The sequence below is a fragment of the Gnatocerus cornutus genome, chromosome 7, assembly GCF_029298725.1.
Source record: "Gnatocerus cornutus isolate USDA-ARS CGAHR chromosome 7, icGnaCorn1.1, whole genome shotgun sequence".
Classification (NCBI taxonomy): Eukaryota; Metazoa; Arthropoda; class Insecta; order Coleoptera; family Tenebrionidae; genus Gnatocerus; species Gnatocerus cornutus.
In genome coordinates, this window is record NC_142239.1 from 5041601 (window position 1) to 5067579 (window position 25979).

Below are 25979 nucleotides of genomic sequence, written 5' to 3' on the forward strand. Positions count from 1 at the left end.
GCTCTTCTTTGCGAATTCAAGATAGAATACAACGAAAATCAGAGAGAAATCGTCGTTTTGCATCGAAATATGCGGTTTTCTCTAAGAATTTTGATGATTTCGTGCAGAATTCTGCTGTTTTCTTGCAATTCAGCCGTTGAATATTGGTAAAAAGTCATGATTTTGTAGATTTCGTGCTCTTCTTTGCGAATTCAAGATAGAATACAACGAAAATCAGAGAGAAATCGTCGTTTTGCATCGAAATATGCGGTTTTCTCTAAGAATTTTGATGATTTCGTGCAGAATTCTGCTGTTTTCTTGCAATTCAGCCGTTGAATCTTGGTAAAAAGTCATGATTTTGTAGATTTCGTGCCCTTCATTGCGAATTCAAGCCAGAAAACAACGAAAATCAGAGAGAAATCGTCGTTTTGCATCGAAATATGCGGTTTTCTCTAAGAATTTTGATGATTTCGTGCAGAATTCTGCTGTTTTCTTGCAATTCAGCCGTTGAATATTGGTAAAAAGTCATGATTTTGTAGATTTCGTGCTCTTCTTTGCGAATTCAAGATAGAATACAACGAAAATCAGCGAGAAATCGTCGTTTTGCATCGAAATATGCGGTTTTCTCTAAGAATTTTGATGATTTCGTGCAGAATTCTGCTGTTTTCTTGAAATTCAGCCGTTGCATCTTGGTAAAAAGTCATGATTTTGTAGATTTCGTGCTCTTCTTTGCGAATTCATGCCAGAAAATAACGAAAATCGGCGAAAAATTGTCGTTTTGTATCGAAATATGCGGTTTTCTGTAAGAATTTTGATGATTTCGTGCAGAATTCTGCTGTTTTCTTGCAATTCAGCCGTTGAATCTTGGTAAAAAGTCATGATTTTGTAGATTTCGTGCTCTTCTTTGCGAATTCTAGAAAGAAAACAACGAAAATCAGCAAGAAATCGTCGTTTTGCATCGAAATATGCGGTTTTCTCTAAGAATTTTGATGATTTCGTGCAGAATTCTACTGTTTTCTTGCAATTCAGCCGTTGAATCTTGGTAAAAAGTCATGATTTTGTAGATTTCGTGCTCTTCTATGCGAATTCAAGCCAGAAAACAACGAAAATCGGCGAGAAATCGTTGTTTTGCATCGAAACATGCGGTTTTCTCTAAGAATTTTGATGATTTCGTGCAGAATTCTGCTGTTTTCTTGCAATTCAGCCTTTGAATCTTGGTAAAAAGTTATGATTTTGTAGATTTCGTGCTCTTCTTTGCGAATTCAAGCCAGAAAACAACGAAAATCGGCGAGAAATCGTCGTTTTGCATCGAAATATGCGGTTTTCTCTAAGAATTTTAATGATTTTGTGCAGAATTCTGCTGTTTTCTTGCAATTTAGCCGTTGAATCTTGGTAAAAAGTCATGATTTTGTAGATTTCGTGCTCTTCTTTGCGAATTCAAGCCAGAAAACAACGAAAATCGGCGAGAAATCGTCGTTTTGCATCGAAATATGCGGTTTTCTCTAAGAATTTTGATGATTTCGTGCAGAATTCTGCTGTTTTCTTGCAATTCAGCCGTTGAATCTTAGTAAAAAGTCATACTTTTGTAGATTTCGTGCTCTTCTTTGCGAATTCAAGCCAGAAAACAACGAAAATCGGCTAGAAATCGTCGTTTTGCATCGAAATATGCGGTTTTCTCTAAGAATTTTGATGATTCCGTGCAGAATTCTGCTGTTTTCTTGCAATTCAGCCGTTGAATCTTGGTAAAAAGTCATGATTTTGTAGATTTCGTGCTCTTCTTTGCGAATTCAAGCCAGAAAACAACGAAAATCGGCGAGAAATCGTCGTTTTGCATCGAAATATGCGGTTTTCTCTAAGAATTTTGACGATTTCGTGCAGAATTCTGCTGTTTTCTTGCAATTCAGCTGTTGAATCTTGGTAAAAAGTCATGATTTTGTAGATTTCGTGCTCTTCGTTGCGAATTCAAGATATAATACAACGAAAATCAGCGAGAAATCGTCGTTTTGCATCGAAATATGCGGTTTTCTCTAAGAATTTTGATGATTTCGTGCAGAATTCTGCTATTTTCTTGCAATTCAGCCGTTGAATCTTGGTAAAAAGTCATGATTTTGTAGATTTCGTGCTCTTTTTTGCGAATTCAAGATAGAAAACAACGAAAATCAGCGAGAAATCGTCGTTTTGCATCGAAATATGCGGTTTTCTGTAAGAATTTTGATGATTTCGTGCAGAATTCTGCTGTTTTCTTGCAATTCAGCCGTTGAATCTTGGTAAAAAGTCATGATTTTGTAGATTTCGTGCTCTTCTTTGCGAATTCAAGAAAGAAAACAACGAAAATCAGCGAGAAATCGTCGTTTTGCATCGAAATATGCGGTTTTCTCTAAGAATTTTGATGATTTCGTGCAGAATTCTGCTGTTTTCTTGCAATTCAGCCGTTGAATCTTGGTAAAAAGTCATGATTTTGTAGATTTCGTGCTCTTCTTTGCGAATTCAAGCCAGAAAACAACGAAAATCGGCGAGAAATCGTCGTTTTGCATCGAAACATGCGGTTTTCTCTAAGAATTTTGATGATTTCGTGCAGAATTCTGCTGTTTTCTTGCAATTCAGCCGTTGAATCTTGGTAAAAAGTCATGATTTTGTAGATTTCGTGCTCTTCTTTGCGAATTCAAGCCAGAAAACAACGAAAATCGGCGAGAAATCGTTGTTTTGCCTCGAAATATGCGGTTTTCTCTAAGAATTTTGATGATTTCGTGCAGAATTCTGCTGTTTTCTTGCAATTCAGCCGTTGAATCTAGGTAAAAAGTCATGATTTTGTAGATTTCGTGCTCTTCTTTGCGAATTCAAGATAGAAAACAACGAAAATCAGCGAGAAATCGTCGTTTTGCATCGAAATATGCGGTTTTCTCTAAGAATTTTGATGATTTCGTGCAGAATTCTGCTGTTTTCTTGCAATTCAGCCGTTGAATCTTGGTAAGAAGTCATGATTTTGTAGATTTCGTGCTCTTCTTTGCGAATTCAAGCCAGAAAACAACGAAAATCGGCGAGAAATCGTCGTTTTGCATCGAAATATGCGGTTTTCTCTAAGAATTTGGATGATTTCGTGCAGAATTCTGCTGTTTTCTTGCAATTCAGCCGTTGAATCTTAGTAAAAAGTCATAATTTTGTAGATTTCGTGCTCTTCTTTGCAAATTCAAGCCAGAAAACAACGAAAATCGGCGAGAAATCGTTGTTTTGCCTCGAAATATGCGGTTTTCTCTAAGAATTTTGATGATTTCGTGCAGAATTCTGCTGTTTTCTTGAAATTCAGCCGTTGAATCTTGGTAAAAAGTCATGATTTTGTAGATTTCGTGCTCTTCTTGGCGAATTCAAGATAGAAAACAACGAAAATCGGCAAGAAATCGTGGTTTTGCATCGAAATATTCGGTTTTCTCTAAGAATTTTGATGATTTCGTGCAGAATTCTGTTGTTATCTTGCAATTCAGCCGTTGAATCTTGGTAAAAAGTCATGATTTTGTAGATTTCGTGCTCTTCATTGCGAATTCAAGCCAGAAAACAACGAAAATCGGCGAGAAATCGTCGTTTTGCATCGAAATATGCGGTTTTCTGTAAGAATTTTGATGATTTCGTGCAGAATTCTGCTGTTTTCTTGCAATTCATCCGTTGAATATTGGTAAAAAGTCATGATTTTGTAGATTTCGTGCTCTTCTTTGCGAATTCAAGATAGAAAACAACGAAAATCAGCGAGAAATCGTTGTTTTGCATCGAAATATTCGGTTTTCTCTAAGAATTTTGATGATTTCGTGCTGAATTCTGCTGTTTTCTTGCAATTGAGCCGTTGAATCTTGGTAAAAAGTCATGATTTTGTAGATTTCGTGCTCTTCTTTGCGAATTCAAGCCAGAAAACAACGAAAATCGGCGAGAAATCGTCGTTTTGCATCGAAATATGCGGTTTTCTGTAAGAACTTTGATGATTTCGTGCAAAATTCTGCTGTTTTCTTGCAATTCAGCCGTTGAATCTTGGTAAAGAGTCATGATTTTGTATATTTCGTGCTCTTCTTTGCGAATTCAGGCCAGAAAACAACGAAAATCGGCGAGAAATCGTCGTTTTGCATCGAAATATGCGGTTTTCTCTAAGAATTTTGACGATTTCGTGCAGAATTCTACTGTTTTCTTGCAATTCAGTTGTTGAATCTTGGTAAAAAGTCATGATTTTGTAGATTTCGTGCTCTTCTTTGCGAATTCAATATAGAAAACAACGAAAATCAGCGAGAAATCGTCGTTTTGCATCGAAATATGCGGTTTTCTGTAAGAACTTTGATGATTTCGTGCAAAATTCTGCTGTTTTCTTGCAATTCAGCCGTTGAATCTTAGTAAAAAGTCATAATTTTGTAGATTTCGTGCTCTTCTTTGCGAATTCAAGCCAGAAAACAACGAAAATCGGCGAGAAATCGTTGTTTTGCCTCGAAATATGCGGTTTTCTCTAAGAATTTTGATGATTTCGTGCAGAATTCTGCTGTTTTCTTGTAATTCAGCCGTTGAATCTTGGTAAAAAGTCATGATTTTGTAGATTTCGTGCTCTTCTTGGCGAATTCAAGATAGAAAACAACGAAAATCGGCGAGAAATCGTTGTTTTGCATCGAAATATTCGGATTTCTCTAAGAATTTTGATGATTTCGAGCAGAATTCTGTTGTTTTCTTGCAATTCAGCCGTTGAATCTTGGAAAAAAGTCATGATTTTGTAGATTTTGTGCTCTTCATTGCGAATTCAAGCCAGAAAACAACGAAAATCGGCGAGAAATCGTCGTTTTGCATCGAAATATGCGGTTTTCTGTAAGAATTTTGATGATTTCGTGCAGAATTCTGCTGTTTTCTTGCAATTCAGCCGTTGAATATTGGAAAAAAGTCATGATTTTGTAGATTTTGTGCTCTTCATTGCGAATTCAAGCCAGAAAACAACGAAAATCGGCGAGAAATCGTTGTTTTGCATCGAAATATGCGGTTTTCACTAAGAATTTTGATGATTTCGTGCAGAATTCTGCTGTTTTCTTGCAATTCAGCCGTTGAATCTTGGTAAAAAGTCATGATTTTGTAGATTTCGTGCTCTTCTTTGCGAATTCAAGCCTGAAAACAACGAAAATCAGCGAGAAATCGTCGTTTTGCATCGAAATATGCGGTTTTCTCTAAGAATTTGATGATTTCGTGCAAAATTCTGCTGTTTTCTTGCAATTCAGCCGTTGAATCTTGGTAAAAAGTCATGATTATGTAGATTTCGTGCTCTTCTTTGCGAATTCAAGCCAGAAAACAACGAAAATCGGCGAGAAATCGTTGTTTTGCCTCGAAATATGCGGTTTTCTCTAAGAATTTTGATGATTTCGTGCAGAATTCTGCTGTTTTCTTGAAATTCAGCCGTTGAATCTTGGTAAAAAGTCATGATTTTGTAGATTTCGTGCTCTTCTTGGCGAATTCAAGGTAGAAAACAACGAAAATCGGCAAGAAATCGTGGTTTTGCATCGAAATATTCGGTTTTCTCTAAGAATTTTGATGATTTCGTGCAGAATTCTGTTGTTATCTTGCAATTCAGCCGTTGAATCTTGGTAAAAAGTCATGATTTTGTAGATTTCGTGCTCTTCATTGCGAATTCAAGCCAGAAAACAACGAAAATCGGCGAGAAATCGTCGTTTTGCATCGAAATATGCGGGCTTCTGTAAGAATTTTGATGATTTCGTGCAGAATTCTGCTGTTTTCTTGCAATTCAGCCGTTGAATATTGGTAAAAAGTCATGATTTTGTAGATTTCGTGCTCTTCTTTGCGAATTCAAGATAGAAAACAACGAAAATCAGCGAGAAATCGTTGTTTTGCATCGAAATATTCGGTTTTCTCTAAGAATTTTGATGATTTCGTGCAGAATTCTGCTGTTTTCTTGCAATTCAGCCGTTGAATCTTGGTAAAAAGACATGATTTTGTAGATTTCGTGCTCTTCTTTACGAATTCAAGCCAGAAAACAACGAAAATCGGCGAGAAATCGTCGTTTTGCATCGAAATATGCGGTTTTCTGTAAGAACTTTGATGATTTCGTGCAAAATTCTGCTGTTTTCTTGCAATTCAGCTGTTGAATCTTGGTAAAGAGTCATGATTTTGTATATTTCGTGCTCTTCTTTGCGAATTCAAGCCAGAAAACAACGAAAATCGGCGAGAAATCGTCGTTTTGCATCGAAATATGCGGTTTTCTCTAAGAATTTTGACGATTTCGTGCAGAATTCTGCTGTTTTCTTGCAATTCAGCCGTTGAATCTTGGTAAAAAGTCATGATTTTGTAGATTTCGTGCTCTTCTTTGCGAATTCAATATTGAAAACAACGAAAATCAGCGAGAAATCGTCGTTTTGCATCGAAATATGCGGTTTTCTGTAAGAACTTTGATGATTTCGTGCAAAATTCTGCTGTTTTCTTGCAATTCAGCCGTTGAATCTTAGTAAAAAGTCATAATTTTGTAGATTTCGTGCTCTTCTTTGCGAATTCAAGCCAGAAAACAACGAAAATCGGCGAGAAATCGTTGTTTTGCCTCGAAATATGCGGTTTTCTCTAAGAATTTTGATGATTTCGTGCAGAATTCTGCGGTTTTCTTGTAATTCAGCCGTTGAATCTTGGTAAAAAGTCATGATTTTGTAGATTTCGTGCTCTTCTTGGCGAATTCAAGATAGAAAACAACGAAAATCGGCGAGAAATCGTTGTTTTGCATCGAAATATTCGGATTTCTCTAAGAATTTTGATGATTTCGTGCAGAATTCTGTTGTTTTCTTGCAATTCAGCCGTTGAATCTTGGAAAAAAGTCATGATTTTGTAGATTTCGTGCTCTTCATTGCGAATTCAAGCCAGAAAACAACGAAAATCGGCGAGAAATCGTCGTTTTGCATCGAAATATGCGGTTTTCTCTAAGAATTTTGATGATTTCGTGCAGAATTCTGCTGTTTTCTTGCAATTCAGCCGTTGAATCTTGGTAAAAAGTCATGATTTTGTAGATTTCGTGCTCTTCTTTGCGAATTCAAGCCAGAAAACAACGAAAATCGGCGAGAAATCGTTGTTTTGCCTCGAAATATGCGGTTTTCTCTAAGAATTTTGATGATTTCGTGCAGAATTCTGCTGTTTTCTTGCAATTCAGCCGTTGAATCTAGGTAAAAAGTCATGATTTTGTAGATTTCGTGCTCTTCTTTGCGAATTCAAGATAGAAAACAACGAAAATCAGCGAGAAATCGTCGTTTTGCATCGAAATATGCGGTTTTCTCTAAGAATTTTGATGATTTCGTGCAGAATTCTGCTGTTTTCTTGCAATTCAGCCGTTGAATCTTGGTAAAAAGTCATGATTTTGTAGATTTCGTGCTCTTCTTTGCGAATTCAAGCCAGAAAACAACGAAAATCGGCGAGAAATCGTCGTTTTGCATCGAAATATGCGGTTTTCTCTAAGAATTTGGATGATTTCGTGCAGAATTCTGCTGTTTTCTTGCAATTCAGCCGTTGAATCTTAGTAAAAAGTCATAATTTTGTAGATTTCGTGCTCTTCTTTGCAAATTCAAGCCAGAAAACAACGAAAATCGGCGAGAAATCGTTGTTTTGCCTCGAAATATGCGGTTTTCTCTAAGAATTTTGATGATTTCGTGCAGAATTCTGCTGTTTTCTTGAAATTCAGCCGTTGAATCTTGGTAAAAAGTCATGATTTTGTAGATTTCGTGCTCTTCTTGGCGAATTCAAGATAGAAAACAACGAAAATCGGCAAGAAATCGTGGTTTTGCATCGAAATATTCGGTTTTCTCTAAGAATTTTGATGATTTCGTGCAGAATTCTGTTGTTATCTTGCAATTCAGCCGTTGAATCTTGGTAAAAAGTCATGATTTTGTAGATTTCGTGCTCTTCATTGCGAATTCAAGCCAGAAAACAACGAAAAGCGGCGAGAAATCGTCGTTTTGCATCGAAATATGCGGTTTTCTGTAAGAATTTTGATGATTTCGTGCAGAATTCTGCTGTTTTCTTGCAATTCATCCGTTGAATATTGGTAAAAAGTCATGATTTTGTAGATTTCGTGCTCTTCTTTGCGAATTCAAGATAGAAAACAACGAAAATCAGCGAGAAATCGTTGTTTTGCATCGAAATATTCGGTTTTCTCTAAGAATTTTGATGATTTCGTGCTGAATTCTGCTGTTTTCTTGCAATTGAGCCGTTGAATCTTGGTAAAAAGTCATGATTTTGTAGATTTCGTGCTCTTCTTTGCGAATTCAAGCCAGAAAACAACGAAAATCGGCGAGAAATCGTCGTTTTGCATCGAAATATGCGGTTTTCTGTAAGAACTTTGATGATTTCGTGCAAAATTCTGCTGTTTTCTTGCAATTCAGCCGTTGAATCTTGGTAAAGAGTCATGATTTTGTATATTTCGTGCTCTTCTTTGCGAATTCAGGCCAGAAAACAACGAAAATCGGCGAGAAATCGTCGTTTTGCATCGAAATATGCGGTTTTCTCTAAGAATTTTGACGATTTCGTGCAGAATTCTACTGTTTTCTTGCAAATCAGCCGTTGAATCTTGGTAAAAAGTCATGATTTTGTAGATTTCGTGCTCTTCTTTGCGAATTCAATATAGAAAACAACGAAAATCAGCGAGAAATCGTCGTTTTGCATCGAAATATGCGGTTTTCTGTAAGAACTTTGATGATTTCGTGCAAAATTCTGCTGTTTTCTTGCAATTCAGCCGTTGAATCTTAGTAAAAAGTCATAATTTTGTAGATTTCGTGCTCTTCTTTGCGAATTCAAGCCAGAAAACAACGAAAATCGGCGAGAAATCGTTGTTTTGCCTCGAAATATGCGGTTTTCTCTAAGAATTTTGATGATTTCGTGCAGAATTCTGCTGTTTTCTTGTAATTCAGCCGTTGAATCTTGGTAAAAAGTCATGATTTTGTAGATTTCGTGCTCTTCTTGGCGAATTCAAGATAGAAAACAACGAAAATCGGCGAGAAATCGTTGTTTTGCATCGAAATATTCGGATTTCTCTAAGAATTTTGATGATTTCGAGCAGAATTCTGTTGTTTTCTTGCAATTCAGCCGTTGAATCTTGGAAAAAAGTCATGATTTTGTAGATTTTGTGCTCTTCATTGCGAATTCAAGCCAGAAAACAACGAAAATCGGCGAGAAATCGTCGTTTTGCATCGAAATATGCGGTTTTCTGTAAGAATTTTGATGATTTCGTGCAGAATTCTGCTGTTTTCTTGCAATTCAGCCGTTGAATATTGGAAAAAAGTCATGATTTTGTAGATTTTGTGCTCTTCATTGCGAATTCAAGCCAGAAAACAACGAAAATCGGCGAGAAATCGTTGTTTTGCATCGAAATATGCGGTTTTCACTAAGAATTTTGATGATTTCGTGCAGAATTCTGCTGTTTTCTTGCAATTCAGCCGTTGAATCTTGGTAAAAAGTCATGATTTTGTAGATTTCGTGCTCTTCTTTGCGAATTCAAGCCTGAAAACAACGAAAATCAGCGAGAAATCGTCGTTTTGCATCGAAATATGCGGTTTTCTCTAAGAATTTGATGATTTCGTGCAAAATTCTGCTGTTTTCTTGCAATTCAGCCGTTGAATCTTGGTAAAAAGTCATGATTATGTAGATTTCGTGCTCTTCTTTGCGAATTCAAGCCAGAAAACAACGAAAATCGGCGAGAAATCGTTGTTTTGCCTCGAAATATGCGGTTTTCTCTAAGAATTTTGATGATTTCGTGCAGAATTCTGCTGTTTTCTTGAAATTCAGCCGTTGAATCTTGGTAAAAAGTCATGATTTTGTAGATTTCGTGCTCTTCTTGGCGAATTCAAGGTAGAAAACAACGAAAATCGGCAAGAAATCGTGGTTTTGCATCGAAATATTCGGTTTTCTCTAAGAATTTTGATGATTTCGTGCAGAATTCTGTTGTTATCTTGCAATTCAGCCGTTGAATCTTGGTAAAAAGTCATGATTTTGTAGATTTCGTGCTCTTCATTGCGAATTCAAGCCAGAAAACAACGAAAATCGGCGAGAAATCGTCGTTTTGCATCGAAATATGCGGGTTTCTGTAAGAATTTTGATGATTTCGTGCAGAATTCTGCTGTTTTCTTGCAATTCAGCCGTTGAATATTGGTAAAAAGTCATGATTTTGTAGATTTCGTGCTCTTCTTTGCGAATTCAAGATAGAAAACAACGAAAATCAGCGAGAAATCGTTGTTTTGCATCGAAATATTCGGTTTTCTCTAAGAATTTTGATGATTTCGTGCAGAATTCTGCTGTTTTCTTGCAATTCAGCCGTTGAATCTTGGTAAAAAGTCATGATTTTGTAGATTTCGTGCTCTTCTTTGCGAATTCAAGCCAGAAAACAACGAAAATCGGCGAGAAATCGTCGTTTTGCATCGAAATATGCGGTTTTCTGTAAGAACTTTGATGATTTCGTGCAAAATTCTGCTGTTTTCTTGCAATTCAGCTGTTGAATCTTGGTAAAGAGTCATGATTTTGTATATTTCGTGCTCTTCTTTGCGAATTCAAGCCAGAAAACAACGAAAATCGGCGAGAAATCGTCGTTTTGCATCGAAATATGCGGTTTTCTCTAAGAATTTTGACGATTTCGTGCAGAATTCTGCTGTTTTCTTGCAATTCAGCCGTTGAATCTTGGTAAAAAGTCATGATTTTGTAGATTTCGTGCTCTTCTTTGCGAATTCAATATTGAAAACAACGAAAATCAGCGAGAAATCGTCGTTTTGCATCGAAATATGCGGTTTTCTGTAAGAACTTTGATGATTTCGTGCAAAATTCTGCTGTTTTCTTGCAATTCAGCCGTTGAATCTTAGTAAAAAGTCATAATTTTGTAGATTTCGTGCTCTTCTTTGCGAATTCAAGCCAGAAAACAACGAAAATCGGCGAGAAATCGTTGTTTTGCCTCGAAATATGCGGTTTTCTCTAAGAATTTTGATGATTTCGTGCAGAATTCTGCGGTTTTCTTGTAATTCAGCCGTTGAATCTTGGTAAAAAGTCATGATTTTGTAGATTTCGTGCTCTTCTTGGCGAATTCAAGATAGAAAACAACGAAAATCGGCGAGAAATCGTTGTTTTGCATCGAAATATTCGGATTTCTCTAAGAATTTTGATGATTTCGTGCAGAATTCTGTTGTTTTCTTGCAATTCAGCCGTTGAATCTTGGAAAAAAGTCATGATTTTGTAGATTTCGTGCTCTTCATTGCGAATTCAAGCCAGAAAACAACGAAAATCGGCGAGAAATCGTCGTTTTGCATCGAAATATGCGGTTTTCTGTAAGAATTTTGATGATTTCGTGCAGAATTCTGCTGTTTTCTTGCAATTCATCCGTTGAATATTGGTAAAAAGTCATGATTTTGTAGATTTCGTGCTCTTCTTTGCGAATTCAAGATAGAAAACAACGAAAATCAGCGAGAAATCGTTGTTTTGCATCGAAATATTCGGTTTTCTCTAAGAATTTTGATGATTTCGTGCTGAATTCTGCTGTTTTCTTGCAATTGAGCCGTTGAATCTTGGTAAAAAGTCATGATTTTGTAGATTTCGTGCTCTTCTTTGCGAATTCAAGCCAGAAAACAACGAAAATCGGCGAGAAATCGTCGTTTTGCATCGAAATATGTGGTTTTCTGTAAGAACTTTGATGATTTCGTGCAAAATTCTGCTGTTTTCTTGCAATTCAGCCGTTGAATCTTGGTAAAGAGTCATGATTTTGTATATTTCGTGCTCTTCTTTGCGAATTCAAGCCAGAAAACAACGAAAATCGGCGAGAAATCGTCGTTTTGCATCGAAATATGCGGTTTTCTCTAAGAATTTTGACGATTTCGTGCAGAATTCTACTGTTTTCTTGCAATTCAGCCGTTGAATCTTGGTAAAAAGTCATGATTTTGTAGATTTCGTGCTCTTCTTTGCGAATTCAATATAGAAAACAACGAAAATCAGCGAGAAATCGTCGTTTTGCATCGAAATATGCGGTTTTCTGTAAGAACTTTGATGATTTCGTGCAAAATTCTGCTGTTTTCTTGCAATTCAGCCGTTGAATCTTAGTAAAAAGTCATAATTTTGTAGTTTTCGTGCTCTTCTTTGCGAATTCAAGCCAGAAAACAACGAAAATCGGCGAGAAATCGTTGTTTTGCCTCGAAATATGCGGTTTTCTCTAAGAATTTTGATGATTTCGTGCAGAATTCTGCTGTTTTCTTGTAATTCAGCCGTTGAATCTTGGTAAAAAGTCATGATTTTGTAGATTTCGTGCTCTTCTTGGCGAATTCAAGGTAGAAAACAACGAAAATCGGCAAGAAATCGTGGTTTTGCATCGAAATATTCGGTTTTCTCTAAGAATTTTGATGATTTCGTGCAGAATTCTGTTGTTATCTTGCAATTCAGCCGTTGAATCTTGGTAAAAAGTCATGATTTTGTAGATTTCGTGCTCTTCATTGCGAATTCAAGCCAGAAAACAACGAAAATCGGCGAGAAATCGTCGTTTTGCATCGAAATATGCGGGTTTCTGTAAGAATTTTGATGATTTCGTGCAGAATTCTGCTGTTTTCTTGCAATTCAGCCGTTGAATATTGGTAAAAAGTCATGATTTTGTAGATTTCGTGCTCTTCTTTGCGAATTCAAGATAGAAAACAACGAAAATCAGCGAGAAATCGTTGTTTTGCATCGAAATATTCGGTTTTCTCTAAGAATTTTGATGATTTCGTGCAGAATTCTGCTGTTTTCTTGCAATTCAGCCGTTGAATCTTGGTAAAAAGTCATGATTTTGTAGATTTCGTGCTCTTCTTTGCGAATTCAAGCCAGAAAACAACGAAAATCGGCGAGAAATCGTCGTTTTGCATCGAAATATGCGGTTTTCTGTAAGAACTTTGATGATTTCGTGCAAAATTCTGCTGTTTTCTTGCAATTCAGCCGTTGAATCTTGGTAAAGAGTCATGATTTTGTATATTTCGTGCTCTTCTTTGCGAATTCAAGCCAGAAAACAACGAAAATCGGCGAGAAATCGTCGTTTTGCATCGAAATATGCGGTTTTCTCTAAGAATTTTGACGATTTCGTGCAGAATTCTGCTGTTTTCTTGCAATTCAGCCGTTGAATCTTGGTAAAAAGTCATGATTTTGTAGATTTCGTGCTCTTCTTTGCGAATTCAATATTGAAAACAACGAAAATCAGCGAGAAATCGTCGTTTTGCATCGAAATATGCGGTTTTCTGTAAGAACTTTGATGATTTCGTGCAAAATTCTGCTGTTTTCTTGCAATTCAGCCGTTGAATCTTAGTAAAAAGTCATAATTTTGTAGATTTCGTGCTCTTCTTTGCGAATTCAAGCCAGAAAACAACGAAAATCGGCGAGAAATCGTTGTTTTGCCTCGAAATATGCGGTTTTCTCTAAGAATTTTGATGATTTCGTGCAGAATTCTGCTGTTTTCTTGTAATTCAGCCGTTGAATCTTGGTAAAAAGTCATGATTTTGTAGATTTCGTGCTCTTCTTGGCGAATTCAAGATAGAAAACAACGAAAATCGGCGAGAAATCGTTGTTTTGCATCGAAATATTCGGATTTCTCTAAGAATTTTGATGATTTCGTGCAGAATTCTGTTGTTTTCTTGCAATTCAGCCGTTGAATCTTGGAAAAAAGTCATGATTTTGTAGATTTCGTGCTCTTCATTGCGAATTCAAGCCAGAAAACAACGAAAATCGGCGAGAAATCGTCGTTTTGCATCGAAATATGCGGTTTTCTGTAAGAATTTTGATGATTTCGTGCAGAATTCTGCTGTTTTCTTGCAATTCATCCGTTGAATATTGGTAAAAAGTCATGATTTTGTAGATTTCGTGCTCTTCTTTGCGAATTCAAGATAGAAAACAACGAAAATCAGCGAGAAATCGTTGTTTTGCATCGAAATATTCGGTTTTCTCTAAGAATTTTGATGATTTCGTGCAGAATTCTGCTGTTTTCTTGCAATTCAGCCGTTGAATCTTGGTAAAAAGTCATGATTTTGTAGATTTCGTGCTCTTCTTTGCGAATTCAAGCCAGAAAACAACGAAAATCGGCGAGAAATCGTCGTTTTGCATCGAAATATGCGGTTTTCTGTAAGAACTTTGATGATTTCGTGCAAAATTCTGCTGTTTTCTTGCAATTCAGCCGTTGAATCTTGGTAAAGAGTCATGATTTTGTATATTTCGTGCTCTTCTTTGCGAATTCAAGCCAGAAAACAACGAAAATCGGCGAGAAATCGTCGTTTTGCATCGAAATATGCGGTTTTCTCTAAGAATTTTGACGATTTCGTGCAGAATTCTGCTGTTTTCTTGCAATTCAGCCGTTGAATCTTTGTAAAAAGTTATGATTTTGTAGATTTCGTGCTCTTCTTTGCGAATTCAATATAGAAATCAACGAAAATCAGCGAGAAATCGTCGTTTTGCATCGAAATATGCGGTTTTCTGTAAGAACTTTGATGATTTCGTGCAAAATTCTGCTGTTTTCTTGCAATTCAGCCGTTGAATCTTAGTAAAAAGTCATAATTTTGTAGATTTCGTGCTCTTCTTTGCGAATTCAAGCCAGAAAACAACGAAAATCGGCGAGAAATCGTTGTTTTGCCTCGAAATATGCGGTTTTCTCTAAGAATTTTGATGATTTCGTGCAGAATTCTGCTGTTTTCTTGTAATTCAGCCGTTGAATCTTGGTAAAAAGTCATGATTTTGTAGATTTCGTGCTCTTCTTGGCGAATTCAAGATAGAAAACAACGAAAATCGGCGAGAAATCGTTGTTTTGCATCGAAATATTCGGATTTCTCTAAGAATTTTGATGATTTCGTGCAGAATTCTGTTGTTTTCTTGCAATTCAGCCGTTGAATCTTGGAAAAAAGTCATGATTTTGTAGATTTTGTGCTCTTCATTGCGAATTCAAGCCAGAAAACAACGAAAATCGGCGAGAAATCGTCGTTTTGCATCGAAATATGCGGTTTTCTGTAAGAATTTTGATGATTTCGTGCAGAATTCTGCTGTTTTCTTGCAATTCAGCCGTTGAATATTGGAAAAAAGTCATGATTTTGTAGATTTTGTGCTCTTCATTGCGAATTCAAGCCAGAAAACAACGAAAATCGGCGAGAAATCGTTGTTTTGCATCGAAATATGCGGTTTTCACTAAGAATTTTGATGATTTCGTGCAGAATTCTGCTGTTTTCTTGCAATTCAGCCGTTGAATCTTGGTAAAAAGTCATGATTTTGTAGATTTCGTGCTCTTCTTTGCGAATTCAAGCCAGAAAACAACGAAAATCAGCGAGAAATCGTCGTTTTGCATCGAAATATGCGGTTTTCTCTAAGAATTTGATGATTTCGTGCAAAATTCTGCTGTTTTCTTGCAATTCAGCCGTTGAATCTTTGTAAAAAGTCATGATTATGTAGATTTCGTGCTCTTCTTTGCGAATTCAAGCCAGAAAACAACGAAAATCGGCGAGAAATCGTCGTTTTGCATCGAAATATGCGGTTTTCTCTAAGAATTTTGATGATTTCGTGCAAAATTCTGCTGTTTTCTTGCAATTCAGCCGTTGAATCTTAGTAAAAAGTCATAATTTTGTAGATTTCGTGCTCTTCTTTGCGAATTCAAGCCAGAAGACAACGAAAATTGGCGAGAAATCGTTGTTTTGCCTCGAAATATGCGGTTTTCTCTAAGATTTTTGATGATTTCGTGCAGAATTCTGCTGTTTTCTTGAAATTCAGCCGTTGAATCTTGGTAAAAAAGTCATGATTTTGTAGATTTCGTGCTCTTCTTGGCGAATTCAAGATAGAAAACAACGAAAATCGGCAAGAAATCGTGGTTTTGCATCGAAATATTCGGTTTTCTCTAAGAATTTTGATGATTTCGTGCAGAATTCTGATGTTATCTTGCAATTCAGCCGTTGAATCTTGGTAAAAAGTCATGATTTTGTAGATTTTGTGCTCTTCATTGCGAATTCAAGCCAGAAAACAACGAAAATCGGCGAGAAATCGTCGTTTTGCATCGAAATATGCGGATTTCTGTAAGTATTTTGATGATTTCGTGCAGAATTCTGCTGTTTTCTTGCAATTCAGCCGTTGAGTTTTGGTAAAAAGTCATGATTTTGTAGATTTCGTGCTCTTCTTTGCGAATTCAAGATAGAAAACAACGAAAATCAGCGAGAAATCGTTGTTTTGCATCGAAATATTCGGTTTTCTCTAAGAATTTTGATGATTTCGTGCAGAATTCTGCTATTTTCTTGCAATTCAGCCGTTGAATCTTGGTAAAAAGTCATGATTTTGTAGATTTCGTGCTCTTCTTTGCGAATTCAAGCCAGAAAACAACGAAAATCGGCGAGAAATCGTCGTTTTGCATCGAAATATGCGGTTTTCTGTAAGAACTTTGATGATTTCGTGCAAAATTCTGCTGTTTTCTTGCAATTCAGCCGTTGAATCTTGGTAAAGAGTCATGATTTTGTATATTTCGTGCTCTTCTTTGCGAATTCAAGCCAGAAAACAACGAAAATCGGCGAGAAATCGTCGTTTTGCATCGAAATATGCGGTTTTCTCTAAGAATTTTGACGATTTCGTGCAGAATTCTGCTGTTTTCTTGCAATTCAGCCGTTGAATCTTGGTAAAAAGTCATGATTTTGTAGATTTCGTGCTCTTCTTTGCGAATTCAATATAGAAAACAACGAAAATCAGCGAGAAAGAAAGATAGAAAAATCTAAGAAAAGCGAGAAAACGATTTCTCGCCGATTTTCGTTGTTTTCTGGCTCGAATTTGCAAAGAAGAGCACGAAATCTACAAAATCATGACTTTTTACTAAGATTCAACGGCTGAATTGCAAGAAAACAGCAGAATTCTGCACGAAATCATAAAAATTCTTAGAGAAAACCGCATATTTCGATGCAAAACGACGATCTCTCGCCGATTTTCGTTGTTTTCTAGCTTGAATTTGCAAAGAAGAGCACGAAATCTACCAAAACATGACTTTTTACCAAGATTCAACGGCTGAATTGCAAGAAAACAGCAGAATTCTGCACGAAATCGTCAAAATTCTTAGAGAAAACCGCATATTTCGATGCAAAACGTCGATTTCTCGCCGATTTTCGTTGTTTTCTGGCTTGAATTCGCAAAGAAGAGCACGAAATCTACAAAATCATCCCTTTTTACCAAGATTCAACGGCTGAATTGCAAGAAAACAGCAGAATTCTGCCCGAAATCATCAAAATTCTTAGAGAAAACCGCATATTTCGATGCAAAACAACGATTTCTCGCCGATTTTCGTTGTTTTCTATCTTGAATTCGCCAAGAAGAGCACGAAATCTACAAAATCATGACTTTTTACCAAGATTCAACGGCTGAATTGCAAGAAAACAGCAGAATTCTGCACGAAATCATCAAAATTCTTACAGAAAACCGCATATTTCGATGCAAAACGACGATTTCTCGCCGATTTTCGTTGTTTTCTGGCTTGAATTCGCAAAGAAGAGCACGAAATCTACAAAATCATGACTTTTTACCAAGAATCAACGGCTGAATTGCAAGAAAACAGCAGAATTCTGCACGAAATCATCAAAATTCTTACAGAAAACCGCATATTTCGATACAAAACGACGATTTCTCGCCGATTTTCGTTGTTTTCTGGCATGAATTTGCAAAGAAGAGCACGAAATCTACAAAATCATGACTTTTTACTAAGATTCAACGGCTGAATTGCAAGAAAACAGCAGAATTCTGCACGAAATCATCAAAATTCTTAGAGAAAACCGCATATTTCGATGCAAAACGACGATTTCTCGCTGATTTTCGTTGTTTTCTATCTTGAATTCGCAAAGAAGAGCACGAAATCTACAAAATCATGACTTTTTACCAAGATTCAACGACTGAATTGCAAGAAAACAGCAGAATTCTGCACGAAATCGTCAAAATTCTTAGAGAAAACCGCATATTTCGATGCAAAACGACGATTTCTCGCCGATTTTCGTTGTTTTCTGGCTTGAATTCGCAAAGAAGAGCACGAAATCTACAAAATCATGACTTTTTACCAAGATTCGACGGCTGAATTGCAAGAAAACAGCAGAATTCTGCACGAAATCATCAAAATTCTCACAGAAAACCGCATATTTCGATGCAAAACGACGATTTCTCGCCGATTTTCGTTGTTTTCTGGCTTGAATTCGCAAAGAAGAGCACGAAATCTACAAAATCATCACTTTTTACCAAGATTCAACGGCTGAATTGCAAGAAAACAGCAGATTTCTGCACGAAATCATCAAAATTCTTAGAGAAAACCGAATATTTCGATGCAAAACAACGATTTCTCGCCGATTTTCGTTGTTTTCTATCTTGAATTCGCTAAGAAGAGCACGAAATCTACAAAATCATGACTTTTTACCAAGATTTAACAGCTGAATTGCAAGAAAACAGCAGAATCCTGCACGAAATCATCAAAATTCTTATAGAAAACCGCATATTTCGAGGCAGAACAACGATTTCTCGCCGATTTTCGTTGTTTTCTATCTTGAATTCGCCAAAAAGAGCACGAAATCTACAAAATCATGACTTTTTACCAAGATTCAACGGCTGAATTGCAAGAAAACAGCAGAATTCTGCACGAAATCATCAAAATTCTTACAGAAAACCGCATATTTCGATGCAAAACGACGATTTCTCGCCGATTTTCGTTGTTTTCTGGCTTGAATTCGCAAAGAAGACCACGAAATCTACAAAATCATGACTTTTTACCAAGATTCAACGGCTGAATTGCAAGAAAACTGCAGAATTCTGCACGAAATCATCAAAATTCTCACAGAAAACCGCATATTTCGATGCAAAACGACGATTTCTCGCCGATTTTCGTTGTTTTCTGGCATGAATTTGCAAAGAAGAGCACGAAATCTACAAAATCATGACTTTTTACCAAAATTCAACGGCTGAATTGCAAGAAAACAGCAGAATTCTGCACGAAATCATCAAAATTCTTAGAGAAAACCGCATATTTCGATGCAAAACGACGATTTCTCGCTGATTTTCGTTGTTTTCTATCTTGAGTTCGCAAAGAAGAGCACGAAATCTACAAAATCATGACTTTATACCAAGATTCAACGGCTGAGTTGTAAGAAAACAGCAGAATTCTGCACGAAATCGTCAAAATTCTTAGAGAAAACCGCATATTTCGATGCAAAACGACGATTTCTCGCCAATTTTCGTTGTTTTCTGGCTTGAATTCGCAAAGAAGAGCACGAAATCTACAAAATCATGACTTTTTACCAAGATTCAACGTCTGAATTGCAAGAAAACAGCAGAATTTTGCACGAAATCATTAAAATTCTTACAGAAAACCGCATATTTCGATGCAAAACGACGATTTCTCGCCAATTTTCGTTGTTTTCTGCCTTGAATTTGCAAAGAAGAGCACGAAATCTACAAAATCATGACTTTTTACCAAGATTCAACGGCTGAATTGCAAGAAAACAGCAGAATTTTGCACGAAATCATCAAAATTCTTACAGAAAACCGCATATTTCGATGCAAAACGACGATTTCTCGCCGATTTTCGTTGTTTTCTGGCTTGAATTCGCAAAGAAGAGCACGAAATCTGCAAAATCATCACTTTTTACCAAGATTCAACGGCTGAATTGCAAGAAAACAGCAGAATTCTACACGAAAACATAAAAATTCTTAAAGAAAAACGCATATTTCGATGCAAAACGACGATTTCTCGCCGATTTTCGTTGTTTTCTGGCTTGAATTCGCAAAGAAGAGCACGAAATCTACAAAATCATGACTTTTTCCCAAGATTCAACGGCTGAATTGCAAGAAAACTGCAGAATTCTGCACGAAATCATCAAAATTCTTACAGAAAACCGCATATTTCGATGCAAAACGACGATTTCTCGCCGATTTTCGTTGTTTTCTGGCTTGAATTCGCAAAGAAGAGCACGAAATCTACAAAATCATGACTTTCTACTAAGATTCAACGGCTGAATTGCAAGAAAACACCAGAATTCTGCACGAAATCATCAAAATTCTTAGAGAAAACCGCATATTTCGATGCAAAACGACGATCTCTCGCCGATTTTTGTTGTTTTCTGGCTTGAATTTGCAAAGAAGAGCACGAAATCTACAAAATCATCACTTTTTACCAAGATTCAACGGCTGAATTGCAAGAAAACAGCAGAATTCTGCACGAAATCATCAAAATTCTTAGAGAAAACCGCATATTTCGATGCAAATCGACGACTTCTCGCTGATTTTCGTTGTTTTCTATCTTGAATTCGCAAAGAAGAGCACGAAATCTACAAAATCATGACTTTTTACTAAGATTCAACGGCTGAATTGCAAGAAAACAGCAAAATTCTGCACGAAATCATCAAAATTCTTACCGAAAACCGCATATTTCGATACAAAACGACGATTTCTCGGCGATTTTCGTTGTTTTCTGGCTTGAATTTGCCAAGAAGAGCACGAAATCTATAAAATCATCACTTTTTACCAAGATTCAACGGCTGAATTGCAAGAAAACAGCAGAATTCTACACGAAAACATAAAAATTCTTAAAGAAAAACGCATATTTCGATGCAAAACGACGATTTCTCGCCGATTTTCGTTGTTTTCTGGCTTGAATTCGCAAAGAAGAGCACAAAATCTACAAAATCATGACTTTTTACCAAGATTCAACGGCTGAATTGCAAGAAAACAGCAGAATTCTGCACGAAATCATCAAAATTCTTAGAGAAAACCGCATATTTCGATGCAAAACGACGATTTCTCGCCGATTTTCGTTGTTTTCTGGCTTGAATTCGCAAAGAAGAGCACGAAATCTACAAAATCATGACTTTTTCCCAAGATTCAACGGCTGAATTGCAAGAAAACTGCAGAATTCTGCACGAAATCATCAAAATTCTTACAGAAAACCGCATATTTCGATGCAAAACGACGATTTCTCGCCGATTTTCGTTGTTTTCTGGCTCGAATTCGCAAAGAAGAGCACGAAATCTACAAAATCATGACTTTTTACTAAGATTCAACGGCTGAATTGCAAGAAAACACCAGAATTCTGCACGAAATCATCAAAATTCTTAGAGAAAACCGCATATTTCGATGCAAAACGACGATCTCTCGCCGATTTTTGTTGTTTTCTGGCTTGAATTCGCAAAGAAGAGCACAAAATCTACAAAATCATGACTTTTTACCAAGATTCAACGGCTGAATTGCAAGAAAACAGCAGAATTCTGCACGAAATTATCAAAATTCTTAGAGAAAATCGCATATTTCGATGCAAAACGACGATTTCTCGCCGATTTTCGTTGTTTTCTGGCTTGAATTCGCAAAGAAGAGCACGAAATCTACAAAATCATGACTTTTTCCCAAGATTCAACGGCTGAATTGCAAGAAAACTGCAGAATTCTGCACGAAATCATCAAAATTCTTACAGAAAACCGCATATTTCGATGCAAAACGACGATTTCTCGCCGATTTTCGTTGTTTTCTGGCTCGAATTCGCAAAGAAGAGCACGAAATCTACAAAATCATGACTTTTTACTAAGATTCAACGGCTGAATTGCAAGAAAACACCAGAATTCTGCACGAAATCATCAAAATTCTTAGAGAAAACCGCATATTTCGATGCAAAACGACGATCTCTCGCCGATTTTTGTTGTTTTCTGGCTTGAATTTGCAAAGAAGAGCACGAAATCTACAAAATCATCACTTTTTACCAAGATTCAACGGCTGAATTGCAAGAAAACAGCAGAATTCTGCACGAAATCATCAAAATTCTTAGAGAAAACCGCATATTTCGATGCAAAACGACGACTTCTCGCTGATTTTCGTTGTTTTCTATCTTGAATTCGCAAAGAAGAGCACGAAATCTACAAAATCATGACTTTTTACCAAGATTCAACGGCTGAATTGCAAGAAAACAGCAAAATTCTGCACGAAATCATCAAAATTCTTACCGAAAACCGCATATTTCGATACAAAACGACGATTTCTCGGCGATTTTCGTTGTTTTCTGGCTTGAATTTGCCAAGAAGAGCACGAAATCTACAAAATCATCACTTTTTACCAAGATTCAACGGCTGAATTGCAAGAAAACAGCAGAATTCTGCACGAAATCATCAAAATTCTTACAGAAAACCGCATATTTCGATGCAAAACGACGATTTCTCGCCGATTTTCGTTGTTTTCTGGCTTGAATTCGCAAAGAAGAGCACGAAATCTATAAAATCATCACTTTTTACCAAGATTCAACGGCTGAATTGCAAGAAAACAGCAGAATTCTACACGAAAACATAAAAATTCTTAAAGAAAAACGCATATTTCGATGCAAAACGACGATTTCTCGCCGATTTTCGTTGTTTTCTGGCTTGAATTCGCAAAGAAGAGCACAAAATCTACAAAATCATGACTTTTTACCAAGATTCAACGGCTGAATTGCAAGAAAACAGCAGAATTCTGCACGAAATCATCAAAATTCTTAGAGAAAACCGCATATTTCGATGCAAAACGACGATTTCTCGCCGATTTTCGTTGTTTTCTGGCTTGAATTCGCAAAGAAGAGCACGAAATCTACAAAATCATGACTTTTTCCCAAGATTCAACGGCTGAATTGCAAGAAAACTGCAGAATTCTGCACGAAATCATCAAAATTCTTACAGAAAACCGCATATTTCGATGCAAAACGACGATTTCTCGCCGATTTTCGTTGTTTTCTGGCTCGAATTCGCAAAGAAGAGCACGAAATCTACAAAATCATGACTTTTTACTAAGATTCAACGGCTGAATTGCAAGAAAACACCAGAATTCTGCACGAAATCATCAAAATGATATATTTTTCGAAGAACTCTCACAACTGTGTACTACTCTGGAGAAAGTTGTATTACTGGGTGATTTCAATATAACTTACCCTGACAAAAACTCTTTTTCAGTAAAAAGTTCACAATCTTCTTTTAAAAATTTTCTTAATTATACGGATCTTCAGCAATGTAACATAATAAAAAATCTAAACGATCACTTACTTGACTTTGTTATCTTGAACAGCAAATTAATGTCTTGCAATATAAAGTGCGACAACATTCCTTTGGTAAATGTTGACGCACATCACCCTCCTTTGCAAATAACATTGGAATTGCATAAAGTAAAGAAAATGAAGAATACTTTTTCTGATGAGGTTAAGGTGTACAATTTTGGTAAAGCTAATTTGATGGAACTTTATCAGGCAATTTGCGAACTTGATTGGTCAGACTTACACAACCTTGATGATGTGAACAAATCATGCCAGCGATTTTATAAAAAGATTAATGGTAAATTCGATATCTTTGTACCCTTGTTCAAAAAAGGTAATCGGAAATATCCAAGTTGGTTCTCGTCTGAATTAAAACAGTCGCTTGTAAATAAAAATAAATTGTTTAAAAAATATACAGCCAATAAGACAAGTCAGAACTACGAAAGATACTCTACAGCACGTTTTCACTCAAAACAATTACAAAGAAACGACTACCGTGAATATTTGAAACGGATTGAAAATGATATTCGAGTTAATCCAAAGTTATTCTGGGCATTTGTCAACAGCAAGAGGTCCGCCCATACTATTCCATCTTTTCTTACTTCTACTGGAAGCAGAAATAAATCTGAAATGATCGATGCATTAGCTACTCATTTTGCCAGTAACTTTTCATCCGGCTCTAGTTCTTCTCTTGGTAGCATTTCTAATGCTGCTTTCGCAACCTGCTTTAATATAGATGAAGTTAGTAAGGAAGATATAGTTAAAGCCGGTAAGAAACTGAAGGGTAATTTGTGTGCAGGTTTAGATGGTATTCCTTCATTCTTTGTGAGAGATTGTGTTTCGGTTCTTTGTGAACCTCTTCGTTGTATATTTAACAGTTGCCTTAAAAAATCTGTTTTTCCTGATATCTGGAAGCAGACAAGAGTAGTCTCAGTGTATAAAGGAGGCAATAATTCTGATTTAAATAATTTTAGACCCATTTCTATTCTTTCCAACTTTTCAAAAGTTTTTGAGATTATATTGCACGACAAGATTTTAGCTTTACTTCAAAACAAAATTTCAACTTTTCAACACGGGTTCATTTCTGGAAGATCGTGCCTCACTAATTTAGTTTGCATTACAGAGTTTCTGTCAAAACAAATTGATAATAATAGACAAACAGATGTAATATACATGGATATTTCGAAGGCTTTCGATAGAATCTCTCATGATACTTTGATAACCAAGTTGGATAACTTTGGGTTTTCAACAAACTTGTTAGAACTTTTCAGGTCCTACCTGTCGCATAGAGAGTTATGTGTTGTTATCGACGGATTTAAGTCAACACCCTACAGACAAGTCTCTGGTGTACCTCAGGGATCAAATTTAGGCCCACTTCTTTTTCTGCTTTATATTAATGACTTACCGGATGTAGTTCTGCACTCCAAACAGTTACTGTATGCAGACGATTGCAAAATATATAGAGATATTCAGACAGAGGAGGATTGCATGCTCCTACAAGAGGATCTCCTGAGGGTAAATAAGTGGTGCCAAAGAAATCAGTTAGACCTGAACCTTAAAAAATGTTTTGTAGTAACATATAGTAAAAAAAGAAGTATTATCAAGCATCAGTATGCCTTAGAACACATGGAAATAGCCAGAGTATCTTATATCAAAGACCTCGGAGTTACGTTCGATCAGCAATTAAGTTTCTCAAATCACATAGAAAATATGGTGTCTTCAGCATTTAAAACACTCGGTTTTATGATAAGAAACTGTAAAGATTTTGGTAATATTTGTGTTTGCAAGTTGTTGTACACTTCACTGGTTCGGACTAAGCTAGAGTACTGTGCGGTTGTTTGGTCGCCTATCTATGCCGGACACTCTCTTAGTATTGAAAAAGTTCAACGGCGATTTTTGAAGTATTTGAACCTAGTTGATTCAGGAGAGTACCCAGCTCGCGGTATTCAGCAAAAATTGCTGCTTAATAAGTATGATTTTAAGTCTTTGTCCACTCGGCGAATTGTCAGTGGAATATCGTTTTTATATAAGATTTTAAACAACTTTGTGCAGTGTTCTGAACTCTTATCTATGTTACCGATTAATATATCTGCATACAACACTCGGCATTTTCAGTTCTTTAGGCTTGAAACACCACGAACAAATGTAGGAGTAAAGTCACCACTCCATACAGCCATGAGTAATTTCAACAAGGTGTGTAGTAGTGTAGATGTGTTTCATGATAGAATCGGACTTTTGTTGCAAATTTCATACAAGCATTTTCAAAATTTGTGATTTATTTTTTCATTTTTTTTTTGGGTTATCGCTAAATTCTATTTCTTCTTTAATTTATATTTGGTAATTTTCTTCATTTTTTTACACTGCCCAATAAATGGCATTGCTGTTGGGCAGTTCTACTACTACTAATGTTTGACCAACTTAATTCCCATGCTTAAGCTACCTGCGCACTTTCTGGCGCAGCTACAAGGGTATAGTAGTAGTAGTCTAATAATAATAATAATAATAATAATAATAAAATTCTTAGAGAAAACCGCATATTTCGATGCAAAACGACGATCTCTCGCCGATTTTTGTTGTTTTCTGGCTTGAATTCGCAAAGAAGAGCACAAAATCTACAAAATCATGACTTTTTACCAAGATTCAACGGCTGAATTGCAAGAAAACAGCAGAATTCTGCACGAAATTATCAAAATTCTTAGAGAAAACCGCATATTTCGATGCAAAACGACGATTTCTCGCCGATTTTCGTTGTTTTCTGGCTTGAATTCGCAAAGAAGAGCACGAAATCTACAAAATCATGACTTTTTCCCAAGATTCAACGGCTGAATTGCAAGAAAACTGCAGAATTCTGCACGAAATCATCAAAATTCTTACAGAAAACCGCATATTTCGATGCAAAACGACGATTTCTCGCCGATTTTCGTTGTTTTCTGGCTCGAATTCGCAAAGAAGAGCACGAAATCTACAAAATCATGACTTTTTACTAAGATTCAACGGCTGAATT

The 25979-nt window shown here is 36.3% G+C and overlaps 1 protein-coding gene across 1 annotated transcript in view; it reads left to right on the top strand.

Annotated features, from left to right (window-relative positions):
* LOC148170682 (uncharacterized) overlaps positions 1–25463 on the top strand; it is a 199022-nt gene extending 173559 nt beyond the window's left edge. Inside the window, exons 2-6 of the mRNA XM_088042224.1 lie at positions 22841–22897; positions 22952–24688; positions 24764–24979; positions 25028–25212; positions 25412–25463. Coding sequence (XP_087898350.1) covers positions 22841–22897; positions 22952–24688; positions 24764–24979; positions 25028–25212; positions 25412–25463 — 2247 coding nt within the window. The remainder of the gene's footprint in view (positions 1–22840; positions 22898–22951; positions 24689–24763; positions 24980–25027; positions 25213–25411) is intronic.
* The last annotated feature ends 516 nt before the right edge of the window (positions 25464–25979 follow it).